Below are 15,874 nucleotides of genomic sequence, written 5' to 3' on the forward strand. Positions count from 1 at the left end.
ACTTTGTTTTGGACGTGTCACGCCTCACGGTTCAGCTCAAATGCACCCCGTGCGGGTCTGATCAAATCCTCTATGTACAATGTCAATATCGGGTTTTATTTTGCTTCCAATTTTGTGGGTTTAGCGCAAATCTTAAGTCGCTTCCGTGCAGGTCCGTAGCGGGGGGGAGAGATCTGGAGGTCTTTGATAAATGACTTCCTGTCATGCTTGTAATATACAGTGGCCAGACTCTTCATTAGGTACACCTGCAATTCAAATCAGTCCAAATATGTTCATGCTCAATTTTGATAGAAATATGATCCTTATAGTTTTAATGATGCTATCAGGTAAATACAAATACTGGCGCAAAACTGAACATTATCTTCGGAATAAAGTTGGAGAACTACAATTGGCCCAATACAGAAAAGTGTTGTCCATTTTGGCCATTTGTGTCCAGCTTCCAGTCACATCCCAGCAACGTTCAGGTCCAAAAGACCCTGCAAATGTTTGATATAGTCAATGGCGGCTCGCAGCGTCTCCACCTTACTTAGCCTCTTGTCGTCGAACTCCTTGGGCAGGCGCTCCCGGAGGCGCGCGTAACCCTCGTTGACGCAGCGCACCCGGTGGCGCTCCCTCTCGTTCCTCTTGTGAATAAACGCCGGTTCCAGCGAATGTTCACACCTGCTCACCGGACCCGGACACGAGTAATAATGCAGACCTCCGTATGGGAACTTGGAGCTGGGGTGGACGCGCTCGAGGTACGCTGGCTCCAGGTGGAAGGATGGCAGACTGAAGTGGTGGCGCGCACCCGTGATGTCCACCGAGAAGCAATGAAGCGCCAGTGGTGGAATATATGGAATATGCTCCGTCATCTCATTACAAGACATTTTCATCCCTGAAAGAATATGTAATTAGTAGATCATAATTGTAGGCATTTTATTTGCATTTAATTAATATAACTGGAACGCTGTAAGGTCATCCCAAAAAATAAATAAAAAAATAGTATCCAAGAATTGTAAGCATGTTGTTATTTGCATGAAGTTAATATAACTTACCCTATTTGTCATGCTCATCCCAAGTTTCTTTAGAATAACAATTGGATAAAACTGCAAAAGTCTCCTCTCGATGAGGAGTCAAGTTTGTATGCCAACTTGTTACAGAATATTGGAGCTTTTTATTTTTATTTTTCTGATGGTACGCTGTGCGGTGGGTGTGATTTGGGGAGGAGATTTGCAAACGAGTCACGCTTTTGCACGTCACTTGCAAGTGCAAGGCAAATCTCACCATCACTAAACTTTACTGGGATCATTTTGGTCAGTTATCCTATATATATAAAAAAAAAAAGGTTAGGGTTATTTATTTATAAGTTAGTATATTAAAAGTCAGGGCCTGCTTTGCAAACGCCCAGAGACGTGGAAAGGAGTACAAGGTCGTCTACTCACTCTAACACCCCCCAGAAATAGATTAATTACCTAATTAAAATATATCAAAAATAATGGTATCCTCTACTTCACTGCGCATGCGTATTGACCAAAGCGCTGGTTAATCACTGCGCATGCGTCGTAAAAGTGCTGCTATGGCCCCCTTGAGGCAGAAGGTATTGCACTGCTGCTTTGTTATTGTTTTTTCACAACCTTTTCCTTAAACTACCCGAGTTTTTTAAGCTATTGGCTATCATTCGATCGCGATTCGCGACATTTATCTATTCATTTTTTAAAACTGTCACACATTAATCCGTTTTTGGGGATATAGAATAGTCATCGAGAGCTAAGCTAACGCTCAGTTAGCAGTGTAGTAAACAAACTACAGTAGCTAGTTGCTGAATGCTTTTGCTGAGTAAAGCAATCATAATGGAGATGGAAATTGTCTTTATCACATACTTGACACCTTCAAATATGTAACTCTACCATTGTCCAGTCCACTGATGGAAAGAGCCTGTTGATTTCAGGTAAGCTATCACTGTTAGCATGATATATTCTGTTGTAGCCTTGCCATGACGAGAGTTTTTTTTTTTTCCAAATGAGAGTAAATTGATCATTTTGTAGGATGAATGACATGAACCTGAGTCCAGTGGGCATGGACCAGCTGAGTGTGCCTTCAGTGAGTGCCAGCCACTTGGGTCTGGCCACCTCACCGCCTCATAACACCATCCCCACCCCAGGTAGGATAACATCAACTTCAATTTGTGATGTCTGCAGTTTTTTTTTTTTCAATTCCATATTGCGTTGTAGGCATGCCAGTGGCCATCCCCAGCTTGGGTCCTTCTTTAGGCTCCCTTCCTTCTGCACTGTCCCTCATGCTTCCAATGGGACCACTTGGCGATCGAGGAGTCATGTGTGGCCTCCCGGATAGGAATTATTCCCTGCCACCTCCTCCTTACCCCCACTTGGAAAGCAGCTACTTCCGACATATATTACCAGGTAGGTCATTCTTCACAAACACAAAAATGTATTTACGTACTTTCTCTATGTATAATGATGTTTTTGTTCCTCTAGGGATTTTGTCCTATTTGGCTGACCGTCCACCACCTCAGTACATCCATCCAAGCAGCCTTAACATGGACGGGACCCTGTCTGTTGCCAGCAATAACCCGTCGGGTCTCGACCCGTACAGCGGAGCGGGCGGCCCGTTGGAGCAGGGCCTGGTGCCCATGGACTCGAGACAAGTCAGCGGCCAAGGAGATCTCCACCAGACTGGCGGCCACGATTTAGACTCTACGGGGTTAGCGATGGAGTCTCGCGACAGCAGCCCCATGACCCCGGACAGGATGGGAGAGGAGCTGGCCTCCATGGACGGAGTCGGGGTGGTTCCGGTGTCTGATGGTGGGAGCCAACCCTTGACTGGGGTGGACTCTTCCGGCGGGGTGATGCCTCTGCATGGACCCCCTGTGCTGGAACTTCCCGTGGTGATGGAGTCAGATCACATGGGGGGCCGCGTGGGCAATACTGGCGGAGGAGCAGCAGGAGGACTCGGGGACCAGCTCCACCCCAACGGAGAACTGAATTCCAGCGTCGTTAGCGTGGTCCTCACAAGCTCCATGTCCGGCCAGGGCCAGTTGGGGCCCGTGTCCCTTCACGGGCACTCCGGGATGGGCCTGGACTCTGTGAACGTCTCCCCCATCACCGCGGAAGTATCGCTGGGTCCGGAAAACAACCTGGTGCTGGTCAACTCCAGTCTACAACTGGATCATTCAAGTCCCAACAAGGAGAGCTTGGTTGCTGCTTACAGTATTTGTAAGTTGATTAGGAATGGATTTAAAAACGGATAAAAGATGAATACCGATATGCTTCTGTCACGCAGGGTGCACTCTGTGCGAGCGCTCGTATACCTCAGACTGCCCGGAGCACGGCCCGGTCACGTTCATCCCAGACACGCCCATCCAAAGCCGGGCTCGCCTCTCCATCCCGCGTCCGCTTTGCTTGCGAATCTCCGTGGCCGACGAGCCGCTCGGTAAGAAAAGCCAACGGACTCCATCTGGGGTTTCGTTCTGATCTCCTTTTTTGCCGTTTGACGTCAGGTGTTTTTGCACGCGACATCATCCCGGCCAGGACCTGCTTCGGTCCGATGATAGGTCAGCACTGTAGCAACGTGGATCTCTCAGATTGGCCCGAAAAGGACACGCCTCAGATTTGGAAGGTTGGTCAGCATTCATCATTGTAGCCTTGACTGGGGATCATCGAGAATAAACCCCGGATTGTGATAGATGTACCACAACAACGTGCTGGAGTTCTACATCGTGACGGCAGATGAGAACGAATGCAACTGGATGATGTTTGTGCGCAAGGCAAGGTACGAACGTGTGAACTCAAAACGTCCCTCGAACGATATTTTCCATTCAATTTGAATCCGCGTTACTTGCAGGAGCCGCGAAGAGCAGAACCTGGTGGCCTACTCTGCTAACGGCAAGCTCTTCTTCTGCACCACCATGGAGATCCACCCCGACGAGGAGCTGCGTTTCTACTACAGCCGAGACCACTGCAGACTCATGGGTGAGATCCAGAGAAAGCGACTCGCATATCTTCTTCCTTTACTGACGATATCGTACGTCCATCTCTCAGGTGTTCCTCCTTTACCCGAGGCTCATCTCTGTCAGTGCGGCAAAGACTGCTCCTCTTTTTCCGACCTCAAGCCTCACATGAGCAACCCTGACCACAACCGGCCTCCTCACAGTCCGCCGCAGCAGGACCTCCCGCTTCAGCAAGAGCAGCAACAAGCGCCTCCGCAACAGGGCGAGAAACTCGCCAACGGCACGTCGAGCTCCTCGTCCTCACCGTGGCCTCAAGCGGCAGGACAGACCAACGGGGACAACCCCAACGGCAGTCAGAATCCCAGCAGCAACTCCAAAGGTCCCAGGCACCCGCGGGAGAAGAAATTTAAGTGCAGCATGTGCTCGCGGGCGTTCATCACGTCCACCAAGCTCAACGTGCACTTCATGGGCCACGTCGGCATGAAACCGCACAAGTGCGAATACTGCAGCAAGGCCTTCAGCGACCCCAGCAACCTCAGGATGCACCTCAAAATACACACAGGTGGGTACGACCGAGGATCATGAAAATAGATTTTTATTTTATTTTTTTTTAACGTCACTTTCCTTCCACCACCAACAGGTCAGAAGAACTACCGGTGCACAGTTTGCGAGAAGTCCTTCACGCAAAAGTCCCACGTGGCCTCTCACATGCTCATCCACACGGGCGCCGAGAAACTCAAGTGCGACCTGTGCGAGCGAATGTTCATCCGAAAGCACGACCTGAATCAGCACATGTTCTCTCACACCCAGTACGCCCGTCATTTTTTCACAAAACAACCTAACCCGATTATTTTTTCATTTGATTTCATCCATGGCTTTTTTTTTTTTTTATATACTTTACAGCGAGCGTCGGATTCAGTGCCCCAAATGCAACAAGCACTTCCTGAAGCCCAACCACCTGAAGAAGCACATGAACTCCCACGAGGGTCGCCGGGATTTTGTTTGCGAGAAATGCCACAAAGCCTTCCTCACCAAGTACCATCTCACGCGTCACCTCAAGATATGCAAGGGGCCCAAGGCGGAGCGATCGTCCCGGAAAGAGCGACACGTTCACGAGGAGGACGACGACGAAGAGGAGGAGGAGGAGGAGGAGGAAGCCGAGGATAGCATGGGGAGTGGAAGGGAGAGACTTTTGGAGTCGGCCACGAGTGAAGACGTTGGAGGCTATAACTCTGAAAAGTCACTCTCACCCCCTCATTGACTGCAGTGCATATCTGCTCATATTAATTTATACATTACACCAATGTTTACCTCTCATTTCATCGCCAAACAGAGGCTGGGATATACCCAAGTCAAATTCCTTGTTTGGCACGCTCAAACATGGCGAATAAAAACTCTTGAATTTTCAATCTAGTGTCGTATGCATGATGTGGGAGTGTCTTTTGCCAAAGAAGCGCGTTTGTATCTTTAAATTGAGCTTTCGCGGCTACCGTACACTTCCGCTTCAGCGAGCAGCTAGCTCTCCAGGTTGTTACCGTTTGGACTTTCGAGTGAGTAATGTCAACTTTTTTCCAAGCTTTCGATTTGCTGTATGTATGTAAATGCGTACATGTAAACAATGACATGAAAGGGGAATATTTGTTAGTCGTTAGGTCAGTGGAAACTCGCTAGCTCTCGGGAAACAAGAGGTGGAGCGTTAGCTAGCACACCCACAAGTAGCACTCAGCTGTCAATCAATCAGCGTTTGACTAGAACGTTGTTTTTCTATGTTTTTCCATGTCCAAACTTGAAGACTGGAGGCTCCACGTAGTTTTGAAAAATGTATTTGCATTTGGACTTAAAAAGTATATTTTGGATCATAGTTGGCACACATGAAAAGTGAAAGTGTACCACTTTGTGTTAGTTAGTTAGTTAGTTAGTTAGTGGTCGTGTTATGTGCTTGAGGAGCTGATGTGCGATGTCATTTTGTCATGGCACACCAGGGAGAAGGTGAGCACATGCAAGCAGCTGACATCTCTCACAAAAGCCAAGTGCCAGGTACTGCACAATATCATCATCACACTCATCTGAATGTGTTTTTTTTCATGACATTGATGCAAACCAAGTTAGTCAGAAACATATATTTAACTCACTTGGTTTGCGTCAGTGTCATGGAAAAACTCAGAAAAGTGAGTGGTGGTGGTGGTGGTACTGTGCAGTACTTGGCTGGCACTTCGGTTTTGTCCCAGTGAGAGATGTTAGAACTGTTTGCATGTGCTCACCTTCCCCCTAGTGACTGCCACGAGAAGTAAGTGACATCAAGCACTTCATCTGCTTCCATGCAGGCAGGCAGGGCCTTTTTCAAAGTGCTTTTCTATTCATGAAATTGTTCAAGTGGAATGTGAGTCTTTGTTTGCTCATTTGAAGTCTTTCATGCTCGGTGGTCGGTCACTGCATTGGCAAAGTACTGTTTGAAGTCTCGAGTTGGCCACTTCCAAAACCTAAGTGTGTCCACTACTATGGACCTAAAGTAAGTTTTCAGCCTTGAGGTGAGCGTCACTGCAACAGCCAAGTCTTTGACTGCTTCTCTCTGTCTCCACATGAGTCAAAGTGATGCAATTGCAGTCAAACACTTGGCTTTGTTCAGTGGCTTAAGGCAAACACTCAACTCCAAGCTGAAAAGTACCTTCCAAAACCTAAGTGCCACTTTGCCCGCCTCCTACCTCTGCCAGAATTCAAACTGACCAATCACGTCTCGTCACCTAATTTGCATAACCACGCCCACTTTCTGACAGCCAATCAAAATGCAGCATTTACACATCCAACCAATCAAATTGCTCCATTTTAATGAGACCACGCCCACCCGTAACCTAACCAATCACATGTTACCTCATTTGCATATCCACGCCCGCTTTTTAACCAACCACAACCTTTCATTCTCATTGCTCCGCCCAGTTTTAGAGCTCTCAGCCAATCATGAAGCGGTATTCCACCCGTGAGCCCACCCCCTTTCCCAAATTACCAGAAAAAAAAAATTCCGTAAAAAAAAAAAAAAAAAATCCAGAAATTTTTAGGGATGGGGAAAAAAAATTTTTTGTTGGAAAGAAAATTATTTTTCATGATGTTTGAAAATGAAGAGTTGAAAGTTTGTTAATTGTAATGAAGCTTTATTTCTTTTGCAGAGTAAACATTCAATCACAACAAAGTAACAAGTTGGATGGCAGTCTGCTCGTTGCCGAGTGGTGAAGTGGTAGGCCGGCCAGAGGGACGAGTGGTGAAGTGGTCAGCCAGAGAGAAGAGTGGTCAGCCAGTTAGACGAGTATTACTCCATGCCTGGACCTGAGACAAAAAGAGATTGGTAAGTAAAAGGCTAAGTCAACGTTTTGTGCAGAAAATGTTTTGGCATGAAACATACCAGTCCGCAAGTGGAGTATTGCAAGTTGCATGACCAGGAAGCTGTTCCTTGCTGATTGAGGATTGAGTTGATCTTGTTCCTTGCTGCCGGTCAGAAAATTGGAGAAAAAAAAAAACTGGATTGTGCAATGAGGAGCATTTAAAAGTGACTCACTTCTCAGGTTGCCTTAGAGCCGAGTAAGTCACAAGGAAACCAAAGTGGCAATGTCAGCTTCTGCTAAGAGCAGGTACTTGATGGTGCTTCACACTGGACACAGGGGAAAAAAAAAAAAAAAAAAAAAGTCATTCAAATTTTGAAACCTACTTGCCAAAATGTCATTTGCTTTTCTTCTCTTACCAGCAGAGGGCTCTTCAGGCAGCATGGACCTAGGTAGACGAGTAAACTGTGGCAAGCTTTTGACTTTCTGGACCAGGATTTGCCACCTCTGCCTGGAAAGAAAAAGGAACATTTAAGTTTACTGCTTCTATTTTAACTGTAGACTGGAAGCCGCCGGTCGGTCGCTGGTGCACAGGCAGAGTTCCTGAAATGTTGTCAAGATTCTCCAGGATAGATACCTGCACACAACACAAACGAGGGAGCCATTAAGTACATTTTAATTGAGTCAATTATGAAAATGGAGGCAGCCTTGAGGAACCTCTGCATGGTTTTGCCGGGCTGGTTCCTTTGTCCAGCAGGTGGCAGATTTTCCAACTGCATCCTTACTGAAAAGTGATAAGCAGGAAGAAGGAGGCATAAAAAAGGTCAGTGCTTTTAAACAATGCCAAGTTTGTAGTAAGTTGTCACCACGTGGAAGTTGATAATGTCACAGGTTGAAGACCTTGTAGCCCCATGCTGCAGAAACTAGGTCCTTTGGCACCACCTAGTGGACAAAAAGAGGAAGAACAAGCACAAATGTTTGACACGTGTCACACACTTACACGTGTGCGTGTTTCACCAGTCAGGAATGGAGAGCAGCCCCGGACGTCTCTCCAACCACAGCATGTTGGTCTGAAAGACACGGTAACGTTACAACCATTCTGCTTTTACATTTGACACGTGTCAAACATTTAGACGTGCGCGTTTCACCAGTGAGGAATGGAGAGCAGCGCCGGACGTCTCTCCAACCACAGCTTGCTGGTCTGAAAGACACGGTAACGTTACAACCATTCTGCTTTTGCATTTTCAGCCTAACAAGCAAATTGGGTTGAGCAAGACTTGACCTGCAAGTGTCTCATGAAGCCATGTGAGGACTGCAAGTCGGCCATCTTGGACCCTGCAGACAAAAGAACAAATGTTTGCTTGAGTCAATTTGATAAAATGCCTTGCTAATAAAAATCTTTTTGCAGTCAATCTGTTCCAGATGCAGGCCTGTGGACAGAAATGAGAAGACAATTAGAAGCAATCGATTGAAAGAGTTACCTTTAAAACTCACAGAAAGTGAGTCGGCCATGTCGGGCTCGTTTTGAAGATTCGCACCTGCAGACAGAAAGTAGAAAATTAACACAAATGCATCGAAATACCCGTTTCTTTCATTCTCTGGTGGATTTATGCAAACGCTGATTTGTCTACTTACCTTAGGCCAAACGGCGCTGTCGTCCAGACGTTGCTAAATGTTTGTGCAAAAATTGTTAGTAGTCTTTCTGCACGACGCGTGCTTGAGTTTTGTAAATGTACTTACCCACCGTTAAATGCTTCAATTGTTTGGTTGCACGCCAAATAACAGCGTTTTGGTGCTCGTCGAAGATGTTAACTGCTAACGCTAGCTTCTGCAAACTTTTGAGCTTGCAAGATGGAAGCACGCCCAAAATGCAAGTTGATGCTGAAAGAGAGCAAAAGCAGTTAGTTCGAAAAGGTTAACTCAAGTTGAACACCTACCTTGTCACTTTTAAACGCTGTTATGGAAAAAGAGTGCAGCAGGTGGACCAGAGCAGCGTGGCGCTTGCTATCAGAGGTGAGCGATTGAATGAGCGTCGCGTTCGTGACGCCTTTTATAGTCTTTTTGTGATGACGTCACTAGAGGTTTAAAAAAAAAAAAAAAAAAATCGCTGGAGGTTCCTGGACTCGAACCAGCGCTGTATACCTCGGAGGCAATGGTGTTATCCCCTCGACCATTGTCCGTTGGTCAGTTGCGAAAGAATTTTCTGTATTATCCCAAACTATGAAGCTATCTTAGCTATAGGAGAGGCGGGTTCGAATCTTATATGCCGCGCTATTTAATTTGAAAATGCTGCAAAGGGCAAGTCTCGAACCCGAGGCTGCCGCACACCAACCCAAGTCATAAACCACTCAGCCATTTTGGCGTTGAAAATTTTCGAGTTTTGTCATGTATTTATAGTATATGTTTGACGAAATAGCTAAACACTAAATCACATACGAAGTCCAGAACACTCATTAGTGTAATACATAAAGCTTTTGCCTTATGTTCGGGAGAACCGCGTTCGAGTCTCACACTTTTCAAACTTTAACTCAAAGTCTGCTTTGGGTGGGGCTCGAACCATGGTCTCCCGAGCACCGGGTAAAGTTATAAACAACTCTGCCATTTTGGCGGGGAATTTCGGCTCTTTTATTAGGTAGTGTACTGTACATAGAGGACGTCTGGTCGAAAAGGAAAAATGGACATGTTCATTTTACATTGGGTTACATTCGAGTGAATGGGGGCACTGCCGTCTTGTGGTAGCTTGGCGTCATTACATGAGCCGCCTCATAAAGCATGAACCACAGTCTTACACTATGCAAACTTTAGCATGTTCATTTTACATTGGGTTACATTCGAGTGAATGGGGGCACTGCCGTCTTGTGGTAGCTTGGCGTCATTACATGAGCCGCCTCATAAAGCATGAACCACAGTCTTACACTATGCAAACTTTAGCATGTTCATTTTACATTGGGTTACATTCGAGTGAATGGGGGCACTGCCGTCTTGTGGTAGCTTGGCGTCATTACATGAGCCGCCTCATAAAGCATGAACCACAGTCTTACACTATGCAAACTTTAGCATGTTCATTTTACATTGGGTTACATTCGAGTGAATGGGGCACTGCCGTCTTGTGGTAGCTTGGCGTCATTACATGAGCCGCCTCATAAAGCATGAACCACAGTCTTACACTATGCAAACTTTAGCATGTTCATTTTACTTTGGGTTACATACGAATGAATGGGGGCACTGCCATCTTGCGGTAGCTTGGCGTCATTACATGAGCCGCCTCATAAATCATGAACCGCAGTCTTACACTATGCAAACTGTAGCTCAAAGTATGCGTCGTGTAGGGCTCGAAGCATGCTGTCCCGGTCACCGGGTAAAGTTATAAACCATTCTGCCATTTTGACGGGGAATTTGGCTTTTTTATTAGGTAGTGTATTGCATGTACATGGAGGACGTCTGGTCGAAAAGGAAAAATGGACATGTTCAATTTACGCTGGGTTACATACGAGTGAATGGGGGCACTGCCGTCTTGCGGTAGCTTGGTGTCATTACATGAACCGCTTCATAAACCATGAACCGCAGTCTTACACTATGCAAACCTTAGTTCAAAGTCTGCTTCGTGTAGGGCTCAAACCATGCTCTCCCGAATACTGGGTAAAGTTAAAAAACATTCTGCCAGCGAAACTCGGCCTTTTTAATTGGGTAGTGCACTTTAAAATGTCAACTTGCTTAAGATAAAAATGCTAGTTTACCAATATAAGGTATAGCATTCAATAGTGTAGTGGGTTAATATTTTGCCTTAAGCGCGGAAGAACCGAGTTCGAGTCTTACACTATGCAAACTTTGACTTAATGTCTGCTTCGTGTGAGGCTCGAACATTTCTCTCTCGAATATCGGGTAAAGTTATAAACCATTTTGCCGGGAAAATTCGGCTTTTTTATTAGGTAGTGTATTGTACATAGAGGACGTCTGGTCGAAAAGGAAAAATGGACATGTTCATTTTACGCTGGGTTACATACGAGTGAATGGGGCACTGCCGTCTTGCGGTAGCTTGGCGTCATTACATGAACCGCTTCATAAAGCATGAACAGCACTCTTTACACTGCAAACCTTAGCTCAAAGTCTGCTTCGCGTAGGTAGGGCTCGAACCATGCTCTCCCGAACATCGGGTAAAGTTATAAAGCTTTCTGCCATTTTGTCAGGGAAATTTGGCTTGAACGGGAAGTTGCGTCACGGACTCGTTCGTAAACGGGAAATTACGTCAATGACTCGTAAAGTCCCTCCTCCATCTCTCAGTCGCTGCTGATTGGTCGTTCGTGAAGATTCACGAATGAGTGACAGACAGCATTGCCGCTATGCCATTGCCAGCTGACACACGTTATGCCGACATTGATGTTTTAATTTTGCATTTGTTGGATTGTAGTTGGTGTTATTATACCGAATGTGTTTGAATAAAAGGTTGAAACAAAACGTTATGCCAACATTTGTTAATTTTGGAGACACCAACTCATAACGACGTAAAACACGTATACAAATTGTCATATAAAGCAGTTAACCAAATGTCTGATTTTTATGTTTTGTTTGGGGAATATAAAAACAAGGAATAAAACACCAGACAAGTTATCCGTTGATGCACGGGAAGGTAGTTCACCCATTGACTCGTTCGCGAACGGGAAACTAAGGATTTGTTACCTCACTGATACGTTCTCGCGATGAACTGGAAATGCAAATCACTGACTCGTTCACTCATAGATCCGTTCAGTTGGGGAACGGGAAATGCAATTAACGACTCGTTCGTGAACAGGAAGTTACGTCATTTTCTTCTTCGTTTTGTTTTGCAGCGTGGTGGCACCAGCTTCAATACGCATGACTGACACCTACTGGTTGAGGTCATATGAACAGGAAAAAAGAACGACTTACTTTAAGAAGTGATTCGTTCACTCTCGTTCACTGAAAACATTCGTTCCTTTGAACGAATCGTTCACTCACGAGCCAACACCAGGAAGTAGATAACTCTGCTTCCGGGTCGAATTTAAAAGAAAAATGAGGCCATTTGCAGTTCTTTATGTCAGCAAACTATAAATGCATTAATATGCTGTACGGTATCATGCAAACTATATTTCGTAATGTAACGTCATTTGAATAGTACTTTATATTGAACGTTTGCCCATTCATTGTTGATTATGTCACCGGGCTAACTTCAGCTAAGTTAGCAGCTGAGTTAGCTAGCACTAGTACGCGAACATTACCTTTTTTTTTCTTTTTTACTTTTTATTTCGTCCTTTTTTTGGCCTCAATTTGTAGAAGATGTTTAGCCCACCGAAGGAGGAGATAGCCAGCATGACTGACAAGGCTCTGAGGATGAGGAGGGAGGAACAAGCTCGTCAGGTGGTGCTCGCCTGGGCTCTTCTCGACATTTCCCTGGCTGGCATGATTTACACTGAAATGTAAGTTTATGACTGCACAGTTTTAGATAACCTTTGGTATTTTCCCAAACTCCCTGGACACGAATGGTATATGCAGTAATCATTCAACTTTTTAGGTCTGGGGAATTGTTAAGCCGATTGTACAACATCACCTATTGGCCTATTTGGTACATAGGTGAGTCTCTTGTACTAGTAAATGTTACATTTGCCACTCAAAACGAGCTTAACATGTTTTCTTCTCATGGCAGAACTGGCACTGGCCACACTTTTAAGTCTTACTGCTCTTCTTCATTTCTGGAAATATTTCAAGTACACCATGGCTCCGTCCACCATCGACGTAACCCCGCAACAGCATCTGCTCCTGGGGCTGAAAAACACGAGTGAGTCTTGAATACACCGACACTTTTTAAAGTATACTGGCTCATGTTGTCTCTCAATCCTCTCACAGGTATTCAGGCCTCTCCTCCAAAGAAGGAAGAAAAAAAGGAGAGCCCCGCTCCGACCGAGTCATCCCTCTTGCAGGGTCAGAGCGTTTTGAGTTTCAGCCCATCTCGCTCTGCCACCACTAGCCCCAAGTTTTCTCCGAGCTGTGTGCCAGGCTACAGCCCATCTCTGAGTAATCCCACCACTCCAAGTAGTGCTCCTTATTCACCCTCAGTGAGCTTTGGGAAAGTACGTTACTAAAATTCCGAAAATTGGACCAGCTTTACCAATAATGTTAATTTGTTGTCTCCCCTTTTCAGGTATTGAGTTACAGTCCGTCCCCTGGCTCCCCGGCTTACCCGAGCAGCACGGAAAACTCAGTGTTGAGGGCTCGGTACCGTACGTCACCCATAGTTTTAAACTCACCCGGAAGTGAGGAGGATTACATGGAGGATTTGAAAAGCCTCGAACGATTCTTGCGTACAGAGGAAGAGAAGAGTCATCGTAGTCAGCTTGGTACTAATTGACGTTTTTTTTTTTTTTTTTTGGGAGGCAATTTTTAAACAATCACTTTTCTAAGTCTTCACCTCCCGCCCCCATTAGGGAGTCCAGAATCCATCTCCCCGAGTCACAGTCCGTCGTTTTGGAACTACAATCGCTCCGTGGGGGACTATGCACAGAGTCTGAGGAAGTTCTTGTACCAGCCCGCCTGCCGCTCCCAGGCACCCTCTGCCCACAAGGATGAAGCAGACCCAGGTTCCAAACAGGCTGCCGAGGAGGTCACTCACATGTCTTCGATTTATTTGTACGCGGGAGTGACTGAGGTAAAAAAAAAAAAACGCCTTTCTTGAATTCCATGCAGGTGTGGGCGAGGATCACAACCAGCCGCCCCGTTGTGGACCGCATCGATGGCTGGACAGCCAAGCTTCGAAACGTAAGTCATATATGAATTCCTTTTGTTTTTTAAATAAGTAATATTCTGTGTGTGATTTTATTTTTTTTTGCAGTGGATCAGCGACACCATCTTGGTGCCCCTTGTGAAGGAAATGGACTCGGTCAACACTCAGCTCAGGAGAATGGGCTGTCCTGAGCTTCAGATAGGAGGTAAATCATCAAATGTTTCCGCTCAGAGGACACATTTAGTTTTTGACCGCCTCTTTCCTTCCACCCACCAGAGGCCAGCATCAGCAGCCTCAAACAAGCCGCCGTGATGAAAGCCTCATCCATCCCTACTTTGAACTCCATGGTCCAGTACCTCGACATCACTCCCAATCAAGAATATCTTGTGGATCGCATCAAAGGTTCCTTGCACGTGTGTGTGGAAAATGAGTCATCATATACGCCGCCTAACGTTTTCTTGTTTTGCTATCGTCAGAGCTGGCGCACAGTGGCTGCATGAGCTCCTTTCGCTGGAATCGAGGAGGTGATCTGAAGAACCGCAAGTGGGACACGGACCTTCCCACTGATTGTGCGGTGTGTATCATTATTGTGACAGTTTACATCGTTTTTTGGGGTTTTCCTACAAATGACGCCACCTCACCTTGAGTGTCTCCACTCTAGATCCTCACGCACATATTTTGCACATACCTGGACTCCAGACTGCCTCCTCATCCAAAATATCCCGACGGAAAGACCTTCACCTCGCAGCATTTCAGCCACATCCCGGACAAACCTGGTAAGTGCGCGCACACACACACACACACACACACACACACACACACACACACACACACGCACACACACACACGCAAATGCAAACACACGTCCACACATCTGTTTTTGTCCTCATCCACAGATGTGACCAAGGAGAACCTCTTCTGCATCCACCAGAGTTGCACGACGCCACCTCACTATCAGCTCATCTATCAGGGACACATCTTCAGTCTGCCCAAGGTGACGTAACATAATACCAAATCCAATTTTCAAAATGAAGTGGTTGCAGAAATTTTATGTGTTCCATGATTCAATGAATGGCATCTCAAATTAATGTTCCCCCCCCCCCCTCCCTCTGATACAGGGCAGGAATAACTTGTTCCATACAATCCTCATGTTCCTCTATGTCATTAAAACCAAGGAGTCAGGAATGCTGGGGTGAGCCATTTTTATTGATTTAAAACACTTAAGAAGGTCAAAATGACATTTTATTCAGTAAGTTGCATTTCATTCTCTCACAGGCGAGTAAACCTCGGACTCTCCGGTGTGAACATTCTATGGATTTTTGAAGACTGACAACTTAAATTGGTACCCCACCCACCTTCCATCAATAGTGAACAGCAGAAAACTAGCACTCAGACGCAACATATTTCTTCTCGTTTTGATGATGAGATTGGCCTCAAATTTGTCTGTAGTGTTTAAGGGCTCAGTCGTGGTTTGGTTGAATGTATGACAGCTTACAGTTAAGAGCACAAATCGTATTTTTTGTATTTACTTCAGCTCCAAGGTCATTTTTGTTGTTGCTTTTTTATGAGGCATGCAAAAAAAAAAAAAAGCACTGGGAAGTCCAAGTTAACTGAATGTAATAGCTCTCCAAATGAACATTGGCTGCAATTACCATTGTGGGTCTGTTTTTATTTTATTATTTTCAAAGCTGTAGGAATTAATGCTGATATTCTTCAACTGGGACTTGACTTGCTAAAAAAAAGTCTTGATATACATGGTCTTTTTGTTTTTTATTACAAAAAAAGCCATGGTCTTTTGTGAATAAACCAATTTTCACTCAACCTTTCTTTGTGACCACTAGATGTCGCTATTGTTCACATGCGTCTTTTTGACCTTGCTGTCGT

At 45.5% G+C, this 15,874-nt stretch overlaps 3 protein-coding genes and 2 long non-coding RNA genes across 21 annotated transcripts; 3 read left to right on the plus strand and 2 right to left on the minus strand.

The window, feature by feature from the left end:
* Nucleotides 1-201: 201 nt before the first annotated feature.
* Nucleotides 202-851, minus strand: LOC147040265 (achaete-scute homolog 3-like). The gene is given in 2 exon segments (XM_085902880.1): nucleotides 202-245; nucleotides 401-851. Coding segments are annotated over 2 exon segments (495 nt in total).
* Nucleotides 852-1,563: 712 nt separating this feature from the next.
* prdm4 (PR domain containing 4) lies at nucleotides 1,564-5,355 on the plus strand. 3 transcript variants are annotated; one of them, XM_085902470.1, is made up of 11 exons: nucleotides 1,564-1,927; nucleotides 2,006-2,140; nucleotides 2,211-2,399; nucleotides 2,475-3,212; nucleotides 3,280-3,429; nucleotides 3,497-3,615; nucleotides 3,683-3,768; nucleotides 3,841-3,968; nucleotides 4,038-4,508; nucleotides 4,587-4,755; nucleotides 4,841-5,355. In XM_085902470.1, exons 2-11 carry the CDS (start codon nucleotides 2,026-2,028, stop codon nucleotides 5,205-5,207), a joined length of 2,532 nt encoding a protein of 843 aa, XP_085758596.1. In that variant the 5' UTR covers nucleotides 1,564-1,927; nucleotides 2,006-2,025; the 3' UTR covers nucleotides 5,208-5,355. The 3 variants fall into 3 exon arrangements, with proteins under 3 accessions (XP_085758596.1, XP_085758595.1, XP_085758597.1); XM_085902469.1 differs by having other exon boundaries at nucleotides 2,025-2,140; XM_085902471.1 differs by having other exon boundaries at nucleotides 2,025-2,140; nucleotides 4,850-5,355.
* A 74-nt stretch (nucleotides 5,356-5,429) lies between these two features.
* On the plus strand, nucleotides 5,430-9,657 carry LOC147040267 (uncharacterized). Its single transcript, XR_015063201.1, has 5 exons — nucleotides 5,430-5,496; nucleotides 7,108-7,283; nucleotides 7,680-8,080; nucleotides 8,278-8,339; nucleotides 8,409-9,657. It is a non-coding gene; the product is annotated as an uncharacterized LOC147040267 (long non-coding RNA).
* Nucleotides 7,072-12,019, minus strand: LOC147040268 (uncharacterized). 15 transcript variants are annotated; one of them, XR_015063193.1, is made up of 11 exons: nucleotides 9,002-11,917; nucleotides 8,893-8,925; nucleotides 8,739-8,795; nucleotides 8,540-8,592; nucleotides 8,406-8,458; nucleotides 8,158-8,327; nucleotides 7,975-8,041; nucleotides 7,677-7,894; nucleotides 7,494-7,586; nucleotides 7,341-7,423; nucleotides 7,072-7,264 (listed from the first exon to the last, which is right to left on the minus strand). It is a non-coding gene; the product is annotated as an uncharacterized LOC147040268 (long non-coding RNA). The 15 variants fall into 15 exon arrangements; XR_015063200.1 differs by having other exon boundaries at nucleotides 7,677-8,041; nucleotides 8,158-8,199; nucleotides 8,275-8,327; nucleotides 9,002-11,916; XR_015063198.1 differs by having other exon boundaries at nucleotides 7,677-8,041; nucleotides 8,158-8,199; nucleotides 8,258-8,327; nucleotides 9,002-11,916.
* Nucleotides 12,020-12,207: 188 nt separating this feature from the next.
* tmem209 (transmembrane protein 209) lies at nucleotides 12,208-15,814 on the plus strand. Its single transcript, XM_085902841.1, has 14 exons — nucleotides 12,208-12,689; nucleotides 12,785-12,843; nucleotides 12,917-13,048; nucleotides 13,117-13,340; nucleotides 13,412-13,607; nucleotides 13,695-13,870; nucleotides 13,954-14,025; nucleotides 14,099-14,195; nucleotides 14,267-14,392; nucleotides 14,467-14,564; nucleotides 14,652-14,766; nucleotides 14,887-14,984; nucleotides 15,109-15,182; nucleotides 15,266-15,814. The coding sequence occupies exons 1-14, from the start codon at nucleotides 12,550-12,552 to the stop codon at nucleotides 15,318-15,320; spliced, it is 1,662 nt and encodes a 553-aa protein (XP_085758967.1). The 5' UTR covers nucleotides 12,208-12,549; the 3' UTR covers nucleotides 15,321-15,814.
* The last annotated feature ends 60 nt before the right edge of the window (nucleotides 15,815-15,874 follow it).

Source organism: Syngnathus leptorhynchus, chromosome 21, assembly GCF_054491065.1.
Source record: "Syngnathus leptorhynchus isolate UIUO chromosome 21, UIUO_Slep, whole genome shotgun sequence".
In the NCBI taxonomy this organism is placed as follows: Eukaryota; Metazoa; Chordata; class Actinopteri; order Syngnathiformes; family Syngnathidae; genus Syngnathus; species Syngnathus leptorhynchus.